Source organism: Talpa occidentalis, unplaced genomic scaffold (assembly GCF_014898055.3).
Source record: "Talpa occidentalis isolate TD23 unplaced genomic scaffold, MPIMG_talOcc4v2.1 talOcc4.208, whole genome shotgun sequence".
NCBI lineage: Eukaryota > Metazoa > Chordata > Mammalia > Eulipotyphla > Talpidae > Talpa > Talpa occidentalis.
This window is the reverse complement of record NW_023602163.1, coordinates 2,379-14,368: the sequence shown is the minus strand read 5'-3', so window position 1 is coordinate 14,368 and position 11,990 is coordinate 2,379. Positions and strand designations below refer to the sequence as shown.

Genomic DNA, 11,990 nt, shown 5'->3' with positions numbered 1-11,990 from the left:
AGGGCTAGGTAAGAAGTGCAGCCCAGGCAGTCCCAGCCCAGCAAACCAGCCCATGGGCTGTACCGTTGACCCTGGAGTTGGGCTTTGGGGACTGGCAAAGCCTAGCCGACCCTGCCCAGGGGTTGCTGTGTCAGCAGATGGTGAGCAGAGCATCTTGGCTGGTGAGGTTACAAAATAGATCCTAGCCACTCAGCTCTAGGTCAGCGGTAGCTTTGGTTTTCAGCATAGGTTCTGCAAAACTAAAATCCAAACAGTCTTTTCCTGACTCTTCCCACTCCTGATTATCAACAGCATCAGAAGGACCAGGCTGGTGGACAGCCCCAGATATTCACCTAATTATTTCTAGCCTCTGAGAGTTTACCCCTCTTCAAACCTAATACCTCGTGGTGGATCCATCATAGTCCTACTTTTTCAGGGACCTCAACTTTCACCAGCCAGAACCCAGTCACTCTCAGATTCACCCATCTCTGTTCATCATCTCAGCTACAGATCTGAACCAGGCCTGCTTTGTCATCTGTCATCTTGATGAGCCCCAGACCCTCCAAGGGACCCCTTTCACACCAGTCATTTGAATCATCCTTTCTTTGATGTAATAATTGTACTTCTGCCAACTCAATGTATATGCGGATCACATTGAAACTTGTCAAAACACAGACTCCTGGACTCCAGCCACCCCAGGTATTTTGATCAGTAGGTCTGAGATGGTCCCACAAAGCTGCATCTCTAACAACCTCAGAAGGAAATCGATGCTTTCTTGTCTAAAGACTACAATATTAGTAACTCTGTTCTTAAATAGATGCATGGTACCATGCTCTCTCTCTTGCTACCTCCTCTTCCCTCTCTCCCCTCCCCCTAGTGACTATTTTACCTTCAATATAAAACCTAAGCACTTGAGTATTCCTATAAACACTTCTATGACCTGACCTCAAAACAGGAATGTCGTGAACTGTTGCATAGCTTGTGCACTGAACAAAGACGCCACCATCAAGAGGGTGAGATCTCTAGCCCACTAATCACTGGGTCGTTTCTGCCAGAAGGAATATGAATAGGCATTTAAAAAGGTGTATCTTTTTATTTTCTCATAAAGGCACCCTCAGCTCACTGCAGTCGTGGGGGCTGGGGTTAGGGGGGTACAGCATCTACCTAGAGAGATGCTTTTATCTAATTTGAACCTAGTGGGTTCTCAGTGAGCACTTGTTGATGGAGATAAAGGCGCCATCTCAATAGAAACAGGAACAGGATCTGTCTGGATACACAAGTGCAAATCTCTGCACTATCTTCACTAGCTCAACAGTGACACCAACACTGGCAACAGCAGTACATGTGTCGGCCACGGTTGCTGTTCTCTGTTCTATGACAGTGCTCAGCTCTCATCTGGGATACCACAGCCCTGTGCCTTCCAGCCCTCAGTACCTCTGCACGGCTCTTCAGAAGGATCTTGTAGAATTTTACTTTTAAATTGTCAGGAAAACAGAGTCAAGAGCAAGTTACCTGGAGCTGGCTTTTTTTCTGCTTTTGCCTTGGCAGTCACCAAGAAGCAAAGATCAGGCCTGTGAACACTTTAATAGTGGGTGCAAAAGAGCAAAATTATTTTAACCAGTGTTTTGAATTTAAAAGAAAAAAATGAATTTGGGCCTCCCTGGTGGCGCAGGTGGTTGAGTGCCACACTGTGAAGCTGTCCGCAGCCCCTGCAGCACAGGTTCGATCCCGGCCACCCAGTGAGAATCCCACATGACGAAGCAGACCTCTCCTGTCTCGCCCACTGCTCCCCTCAGCAGTGTATTTTGTCAGTCTGCCTGTTCTGTTCCCTGCTCTGTCTCTGGTGAATCCTCTCACCCTCCCGTGCCTCTGGCCTGTACCCTGGTTCTTGTATAAAAATAAATAAATCTTTAAAAAAATGAATTTAACCCTTTTATTCAATGAACTGAACATGCTATTGTATTTTCCTGCAGCCTTATTCAAACCACTACATTAAGATCTCAAGAGAATGGACTGAAAACCATTTCAAGAAAGCCAGGAGCAGATGGGGTGTGAACCCCCATATCCCCCAAATTTAGGGCAAAGACACAAATATAGTAGCAAGAGAGGCTGGTGCTAATAGGGAGAATGTTCTGCAGCACTGAGCAGTAGGTGAGCAGGTCTTGTCACAGTGTATACTATCCCCGCTGAGCTCTGATGCTGTTACAAGTTTCCTCGATGTGGGGTCCTCTGTTTGGGGATGAGCATTTTAACTCATCGAAGTTCTCTGCCACCTTGTGGCTCTCACAGTCACTCACCAGCAGAGATGAGCTCGTGGTGAAGTGGCAACAAGACACACCATGAACTGGTGTCACCACGTGTCCTCCTGGTGCTTCCCCCCAGACACACAGTTGCCTTCACCCCGGCTCACACTTGCATTTGAGTCATCTTGTTTTTTAATTTATTTATTTATGCATATAAGAGCTGGGGTATAGGCCGGAGGTGCATGGGGTAAGAGGATTCACCAGAGACAGAGTGAGGAGCAGAACAGGCAGACTGGCTGAAATACACTGCTAAGGGGAGCAGCGGGTGATACAGGAGAGGTCTGCTGCGCCACGTGGGTCACCTCCCTAGCCGGGGATCGAACTTGTGCCATAGTGGCTGCCGATAGCTTCATAGTGCTGTGACTTAACCCCTTGTGCCACCAGGGAGGCCCCTTGAGTCACATTTCTTTGCTAAGGAATGGGAATAGCCATACACTCTTTTCTGAGGATTAAATGGAATGATTTTTCTGGGAGACCCCTCTGCACAGTGCCTGGCAGAGTATGTTCGAAAATGGTGGTTTTTCTTGACTTTGTCTTCTGACTGCTTGCACTGAGTCCTGGCTTCTCCCTTCATCCTTTCATCATCACAGACCTTCCCTTCACTCCCAGAAACCATAGAGCATCCTCTGGTCCAGATTCTTATCGGTTTCTCTGTCTGAACATGGAACCTTTGTAGTCTTACTTCATAACTAGCTCAGCGCCTGGAGCACAACATGACTCAATTTAAGCATGTTCAAGAAACAAACAGGACCTTCCTGTTGGAGCTTTTTGAGGGAAACCATTGCCTATTTCCTTCTGCTTCACTTTCGCCCGCCTCTTCAGCCCAGTGAGAGGGATGACTGGTCTTCGCACTATGACCACCGGGCCACCACACCTGATGCAGAGACTGACGTCACTCATAAACCCTGGAGCCTCCTTCCTGAGCAAAGGAGCTGCTTTCCAGGAGTAAAGAAACTGAGGCTCACTCTGCAACATAAAATATAAAAACAGGAAGTGAAATTAGAATTATTTTATCCTGAAGAACCCAAGACTCAGAGAAGTTAAGCAATTGTTCAAGCCACACAGCTAGCATGGTCATTCACTTATACATGCAAGGGGTGGGCAGAGTCCGGATACTGCCCTGGTCCTCTTGGGGCTTGGAGTCTAGTGTAGTAGCAGTGTCAGCAAACTTTGTCTACGAAGGACCAGAGAGTAAATATTTTACCCTCTGTGGTGTGGGCCATAGATGTCTGTTGCATCTGCTCCATCCTGCTGCTCTAGTGTGAAAGCAGCCACAGACCAGACATAACTACATGGTGGGACTATTCCAGTGAAGTTTTATTTTCAACAACAGATGATGGCCTATATTTGGCTTTCCTTTACTTTCCCTACCCCTGAGTTGGTTGAAAAGGGACTCATTAATGAAATAGTTGCATGGTTAAATGTAACATTCCTGTCTCAAAGGAGAAAGATATGATTCTGGGAACATAAAACAAGAGAATGTGGGAGTCAGAGAAGGTGCTGGTGAAATATGTCATTTTAAATGAGATCAGAGGATGAGGAGTCGTTGGCTAATAAAGGGAAGGCAGGGGAAGGAGAACAAGTATTCCAAGCTGGTGCAAAGGCCCTGTGGCCTGACTTTTTTCTGGAACTGAACTAAGGCCTGGAAGGCCAGAGGAAGGGCAGGAGAGATCAGTTGGTGTAGTGAGCCGCTGAAAACCACAGGACAAGAGCCCATGACATGTTCAACAGCCAATTTGATTGGATTCTTATTCTGACTTGCTCAGGTTAGCTTCTGCCTGGAGGGTCTCCCTGACAGTGACCAGTAAGACAGTGGTGGCCGCCAGCCCTTCGTTGCCACCAGAGCCCAGCGCCCGGAGATCGGAACTGACATGCAGTCTGGCTCCCTTTCCCCCACTAACTTTTTTTTTTTTTAATTGTTTATTTATTAAAAAGATTTATTTATTTATTTATACTAGTACTGGCTACAGTCAGAAGTGCAGGAGGGTGAGAGAATTCACCAGAGCCAGAGCGGGGAGCAGAACAGGCAGACAGAAGGAGGACACTGCTGAGGGGAGCAGCAGGTGGCAGGAGAGGTCTGCGTGCCATGTAGGACCCTCGCCGGCGGCTGGGGATCGAACCGGCGCTGCGGAACCTACGGGAAGCTTCACAACCCAGCGCTCAACCGCTGCGCCACCGGGGAGGCCCCCCCACTAACTCTTTATTCTGTCTGCTATGCTAGCAAATCTTCCTCTTCCCCCACTTCCAAATGAAGATTCACCTTGCATTATGTATTTTATGACCACAGCTCCATCCCTTCTATTTTTCTCACCTTCCGTCTCTCCTTCCCCAGTCCTGTTCCCCACTAACTTCGTGAAACTTGCAAGTTAAATTTTTCAAAGGCTGTTTCTGACAAAGCAGTGGGAATTAGATCTGGTGAAGCCCTTCATAAAAAATTGAAGACACGCTATATTAACATACATTGATTTATTCATAGTGTTTCATTACAAGTAAGTGAGGATCCTGTAATACCAGGAAAGGTTAGGAGAGCAGGGGAGCACGGTATATTATATTGACAGCTCGGTGGAAATTGAGTCGCTTTTGGATTGAATTTGGAGCACAGGGAAGGAATTGGCTAGTAAATAAGGTATGAGTTTTACCTCCCAGTGTCTGTATATCAATGTAGTTGCCACCAGCCTAGGCCGGGGCACTGGAGCAGAATTTCAAAAGGATGCAGAAGCCTGTCTTCACTGGTAGACGAGGGTTAGTTGTTACCAGCAGAGCTCTCTAGATTTCTCCTTTCTGCACCCAAATCTGGGCTGTCTCCGTTTGCTCACCCTCAGTTCTTGCAAGCCTTTTCCCGCCTCCAGGCCTTCTCCCAGACAGTTCTCTCTGCCTGGAGCCCACTTTGCTCTGACTCCATCTAGTCCTCAGGTGCTAGTTCAGTTCTCCCAGGTGCCTCCCTGAGCACTTGTTCTAAATTTGACGTTTCTCAGATGCTGACCTTGAGACAGGGCTTCGGACACTAGTAGATCATTGAGAAATTCAGCAAACACCTGTAACAAGTTAAGGTCTGGGGAAGAAAAAGGAAGTGTGCCAGGGATGGGGGAGTTTTGGAGGCAAGGGACACTGAATCCGCCAGGGAAATTCACTGTGATGTCGCGGGGTGTAGGGTAAATGGAAGTGAGCAGATTTTTTCCGCCCTCCTGCCATTAGCATCAATAACTGACACCTGTGGTCTTACACACATGCTTGGTGGCGGCCCCTGGAGTGTGGTGTGGGCATGCGTGATTGGGCACACCTGAGTCGAGAGACCGACCCTATATAAGGGCGGCGTCTCAGAAGCAGCCGAGAGCAGAGCGTGGCGGTGGAGGACCGTGTGGCGGGGTGCAGTAGAGACCAGGGAAGAGGCCACAAGAGAAGCCTGAGAGCCCAGAAAGAGTGAAGATTCGCTGGGGGTTGGAAGGCCTGCCAGCCTCCTCCCCCCGGCCTCCCTGCCTGCCCTGCGCCTGGTTGCCTCACGGCAAATGGCGCAGAAAGACCATAAAAGCTGGAAAAAGCCCCCAAGGACTCCAAGAATCTCCTTTTCTTATCTGCTTGGATCATAGAAAACCTGCTCTGTGCCTTGCTGGCACTACCCAGGGGTATCAGGTGAGAGGACCCCCGAGAACTCAAGCCCCCTAGTCCAGCCACTGGGAGTATTAATCACCCAGCACTCCCTGGAGCACCCATGACAAGAGCCCTCAAGCAAAAACAGGTGGGTGTTTATGGACTTGGCTCAGAGAAAGGCTGGGGGGTTGGTGGTGAGAGTGACCAGAGAGGACCCCTTCAGGGACAGGCCTGGTGGGTGCCTCTGCCCAGGTCATGCACCACCGTGTTTCTCCTGACACTCTGCTCCCGGCAAACTTTGGTCTCTCTCCTTGACTCATGGCATAGTCCGACACAGCTACTATTTAATACAGGGAAGAGAAGTAACCTCTTTCGCCAAAACATTAGGTGCCCACAACAGAAGATAGCATTATTATTTTTTTTTAAAGATTTATTTATTTATTTATTTATACAAGCACTGGGCACAGTCAGAAGCTGGGAGGGTGAGAGAATTCACCAGAGCCAGAGCGGGGAGCAGAGCAGGCAGAAGGACCGAAGTACACTGCTGAGGGGAGCAGCGGGCGGCAGGAGAGGTCTGCGCGCCATGTGGGACCCTCCTCCGGTGGCCTGGGAGCAGCCGGGAATCGAACCCGCGCTGCAGAGGCTGCAGGCAACTTCGCAACCCTGCGCTCAACCCTGCACTCAACCGGGGAGGCCCCAGCATTATTTTTTTTTTAAAGTAGAGCTCTGTGCTCTCCTTTCTGCCTGGGTTTGGCCTTCCTCTCAAGTATGGGACCTTCTGATGGTAGACAGTGACGTACGCTGCCTGGATAGTGGACTGCCTCGCTCTGCAAGGCCCTGGAGGGCAGGGTCTCTCTGGCCTCCATTTGGGGCACCCAGCAGCACACTAGGGCCTAGCATATTGGCATGTGCGGGTGTCTTCCCAGGTTTGGGATTTCTAGAACACTCACCACCTCGAAGCAGGGAGGTTTCACTTACAACTCAACTCAGATGTATAGAACTACAATATGAATTTATTGGGGGAATCCACATTGCAATACTATAGACATATAATATAAGTGTCACAATCAAAGGGGGGAGGTAACCAACCTGTTGGCCAAATGTAACCAACCTGTTGGCCAAACCACCCTCTGGAATTGATTGGGTGCTGGTTAATGCAGAATGGCGGGACTGGGTCTGGAGAGCTGCAGTTATCAATCCTGCAAGGAGGAGGCAGCGATGCCACTTCATAGGGCCAGAGTCCCCAGCAGCTCTCACCCAACTCTGGAGGAACTTCAGGACCACAGGCAGAGTCCAGAAGTATCCCAAATTGCCCCAACTTGGTGCCTATATTTATACCACTTTTCAGCATCTTATCTGTATGACCTGTTAATTTTCTTAGGTGGTGCCTCTCCACATAGCCAGGTTTTATCTGTCCTTGGCTTCTGTTTATCAATGTCTTCATAAACCAGTAGTTGATAACTTACTTCTATTGCAGGTGCCCCTCCCTTCCCATCAGTCAGGGTCATTACAATGCCAATGCCCTTAGCAGCTCAGTCTGCCCAGATCATTACTATATTAATATATATGATAGCAGGGAACATCCATGATGGAGCAAATAAGTGAATGAATGAATGCATTCTTCAATTAGTGAAGTGTGCCTCCAGGTGAGGGGGTCCATGAGACTAAAGGGCATAAGTGTTAGAGTCTGGCAGGCCTGGGTTCTGTCCTGTGTCAGTGACAGACTAACCATAGGAATGAACAGTTACAACTGCCAGCATTAATCTCACAAACATCATGTTGAGGAAAGAAATCAGACACTACAGAGTACACTCTATATGATTCCATTTATACCAAGTTCAAAACCAGGTAAAAACTGGTCTGTGCTGTTAGAAGTCAGGACAGAACTTGTCCTTAGTACAAGGAGGTAGTTAGACACTGGAAGGGGGTTGGCAGAGCAAGTCTTGGGTCTGCAATTGATTGGGTGCTGGTTAAAGACTGATTCCAATTAGTTTAAAATTCATTGAATTGTTTTGTGTATGTATATTATCCTCTAATAAAACAGTTTTAATGCAACAAACTAGATAAGGAAAAAATCCTACGCTTGCTGCTTTAACAGTTGTGTAATTTAGGAATGCAATACTCAAAGTAGGATGTAGGGGGCTGGTGCTAGGATGCCAAATGTTTTGTTACTTCCAGAGGAGGAAGAACGCAGAAATTGAGGGGGAACCCTTCAAAATGTCAACAGTGACTTGATGGGTGGGTGTGTCTCGTGGCAGAGTATAGACCAGCTTGGTTATTGCCATGCTCACATAATGAGCCATGCAATGCAATCTTTGGATTATGCTGGGTCTGCAGTGGGTTGGGAAACACAACCCTGTTTCTCATCATTATAAATAGTTTGAAAAGCACTGATTTAATGCAAGTTGCTTCCAGTTGAACCTTAGTTTCTCTACCATGAAAATAACTGTCCTGCTATCCCAAGATTTGGAGGAAAGACTAGCAATTAATGCATGAGCCATCAGACAACAAATGCCCTTCATGTGGAGTAGGGGAGCCATGGGCTGCATTCATAACCAGCCTTCTAAATAATTCCTTTTTTAAAGATTTATTTATTTATGCATATAAGAACTGAAGTGTAAGCCAGAGGTGCAGGGAAGTGAGAGGATTCGCCAGAGGCAGAGTGGGGAACAGAACAGGCAGACTGAAATACACTGCTGAGGGGAGCAGTGGGCAAGACAGGAGAGGTCTGCTGTGCCATGTGGGTAGCTCCCTGGCCGGAGATCGTACTTGCGCTGCAGTGGCTGCCGATAGCTTCATAGTGCAGATGCTTAACCCCTTATGCCACCAGGGAGGCCCCTAAATAATTCTTACTGAAATGGTACCCTTGGGTGCTGCTCTACAAAGACACTGGCCAGCATAGTAGTCACTAGCCACACTGGGTTGTTACACTTTTGGATAGTGACTGACTTGAGAAGAGATGTGCTATAAGGGTGAAATGCATAAGAGATTTCTCTTAACATGAATAATATAATATGAAACTTCTCATCCATTTTTTTTGTTGTTGAGCATACATTGAAAAAATATTTTACATATTTGGGGTTTAATAAGATATTAAAATTAATTTTACTTATTTCTTTCAATGTGACTACTAGAAACTTGAAAAGTCTGGCTATGGCTCAAATTGTGCTTCTATTGCACACTGATGCCCCAGGGCATCAGCAGTTGAATCCTGGAGGTTGGGATCATGTGTAAGGTACACAGCAGAAGCAGAACTTGCTGGTTGAGCTCACATGCCCTCTGTCATGTGCCTCCCCATGTGTCCCCCAATGAGCTTCATCCAGCCCCCTGGGTAAGGTAACTACTACTTTGTTGTCTTGTTCTGCAGATCAACTACAAGGCTGTTGGCTCCCTGGACCCAAGTGCCGATCTGTCCAGCCAGAGGGGGAAAGTGTTCAAACTCCGGAATGAAACCCACCACCTCTTTGTGGGTCTGTACCCAGGGACCACCTACTCCTTCACCATCAAGGCCAGCACAGCAAAGGGCTTTGGACCCCCCGTCACCACTAGGATTGCCACCAAAATTTCAGGTATCTCTCTAAAAAGTGCAAAAGAAGAGGGTATTTTTGTTACCTCCCATTCCTATTTTTCCTGGAAGTGAAGAAGGCAAAGGCAGTTGTCACGGTGTGGTGCTGAGCAATTAGGGTGAGGTGGGCCCAGGGATATTACTCTTGTAGCCTCTTGAAGAAGGCCTAACCCATGAATTTCCTAAAGTGTAAAAAATACCTTAATTAAACTAAACCAGAGACAGTTGCATTAAGTAGTGTAATTTTTTCATGCAAATTGATTTTTAAAAATGTGATTTATTTTAGTGAATATTCCTCTTGGCAGTGCAAGGCACAGCACAGTCTCATTAAGTGTCTGATGAATGAACAAATGGATGTTACTGAACCATGTCATTCCAAAATTTTACCTATTATCACCAGTAGAACCCTCTCCACAATCCACTTCAACATCAAGACAGAATTATTTCAGAACCCTTTTAAAAATTTATATATTTTTGGAAACCTGTGTGATTCTGGTCTGCATACATACATATTTGCATATATACTCATGATGATATTTGTAGCTTAATGTTTTCATTTGTCCTGATACCGTAAACATTCCCCATGCTTTCATTATATTACTTTCATTATAATGTTCTGTCAAGGGGTTGGATGTAATTTAATTAAACATCCCCTTGTGGTTGGATATATTTGGTGCTTCTATGTTCTCAGAAGATAATGCTTCAATAAACAATGTTATAGAATAAAGTTTGATTCTTTACTTTGGATTATAACTTTAGGCTTAAATTCCAGAATTGAAATATTGAATTAAAATGGATGTGGATTTTAATAACTCCCAGTATTCAATGGCTCAAATGGTTCTAGTGACCTTCCCCAGTGATAAGATTAAGACACACTGCTATCCCAGTCCACTGGGGATGAGAGAAGGGAGGGTCTCATGAAAAAAGAAAAAAAGAAAAACAAAAGAGGACCTAGTTCATCACTGCTCTAACTGGACATTGACATGTGCTTGCCACGGTTGACTCAGCATCCACAGCTTTAAGTACTTAAAGCTATGTTTTCTTTGTTGATTCAGTGGGTATGGAACTTTTTGATTCATGAGGGTTTCTGGCCTCGTTTGCTGCAGCTCTCCTGCACAGAGAAAGAGCCCGTGGGTGGGTGGGAAGTCAGGGTCTCCTTCGCTGGAAGTCTAGAATGTCATGTGATGCTCACCTCCCCTTCCCCAAGCCCCCTCTTCCTAGCCATCTTTTTTTTTTTAATATTTACTTATGCATACAAAAGCTGGGGTATAGGCCAGAGGTGTGGGGGGTGAAAGGATTCACCAGAGACAGAGTGGGGAGCAGAACAGGCAGCTCTCCTGAAATGCACTGCTGAGGGGAGCAGCAGGCAAGTCAGGAGAGGTCTGCTGCGCCATGTGGGTTTCTCCCTGGTCAGGGATTGAACTCGTGCTGTAGTGGCTGTGGACAGCTTCAAGTGCTGCATCTTAACCCCTTGCACCAGCAGGGAGGCTGCTCCTAGGCATCTTGAGTGTCTTCAGGGGAGGATGCCATCAGGGGAGGTGGTGAGTGGGTTTGGGGCCTGCGCTGAGCTCACTTTCTCTCTTTGTCCCGTGCTCAGCTCCATCGATGCCTGAATATGACACAGACACCCCGCTGAATGAAACCGACACGACCATCACGGTAATGCTGAAGCCTGCTCAGTCGCGGGGAGCCCCCGTCAGGTAAGGAGGGTTCGTCACTTGGAATGTGCAGTTTTCCTTCTCTGCACTGTCCTGCCTCCAGTTGAATCAGGCCTCTGGCAATGCCACAGGCGACACTGGCCAGGAGTAGGGCTTCCTGAAAGGAGGTTGAGCAGCTCTAAGCCTGGTGCAGAGAAGCCATTGAGCCAGGGGCCTCATGGGATATTAGGACTGGTTCAGAGGGAACATGGTGACGGTGACCTGAACAGAGCAAGGGAGAAACTTCTGGAACACACCTAGGGCATATTTATTTGGTGGGGTTGGAGGTCTAGAAATGGTCTTCTGGCAAGGTCACCTTTACAGAGTAGATTTAGTCCAGCTGCTCACAGTCATCTGGCTGCTGAGGGGCAACAGAAAGGGTAACTCATGGAAGCCAGCAGAATCAAATGAGAGTAATTATCACCATGTTTTAATGGACAAATACTATGTTCCAAGAATGTGACTTCAAATAACCAGTGAGTAGCAATATCATCTCTTTGTTTGAGGAAACTAAACATTAAGGTCACACAACCAACCAGCCACGGGTCTTCTGAGCAGCCCAAACCAATGTTCTTGGGAAGTCTTTTCAGTTCCCATAAAGAGAAAACCCCTCGCATGTTCCCACGGAGCCCACATAATCTTAATTTGCATATCTGTTTAATAAGCTTAAGCAGCCAAAGATGACAGTAGATTCGAAGGTGAGAATGGAAATGCCCCAGTAGCAGTGAGAGATGACAGTTGACAAGGAGCAAAAAGTAGGACAACTCTATAAAACAGACACAAGAATTCCAGAAACAAGGCAGTCTGATGCCCCAGCCCCTCACAGTCATGGCATTCAGCACGTGTTCCTGCTCTCCC

The 11,990-nt window shown here is 47.0% G+C and overlaps 1 protein-coding gene across 1 annotated transcript; it reads left to right on the top strand.

Moving 5' to 3' along the window:
• Positions 1–9,237: 9,237 nt before the first annotated feature.
• LOC119253845 (receptor-type tyrosine-protein phosphatase T-like) lies at positions 9,238–11,135 on the top strand (the record flags this gene model as incomplete). Its single annotated transcript, XM_037521108.1, has 2 exons — positions 9,238–9,439; positions 11,033–11,135. Coding segments are annotated over 2 exons (305 nt in total), but the record flags the coding sequence as incomplete, so codon positions are not given.
• Between the last annotated feature and the right edge of the window lie 855 nt (positions 11,136–11,990).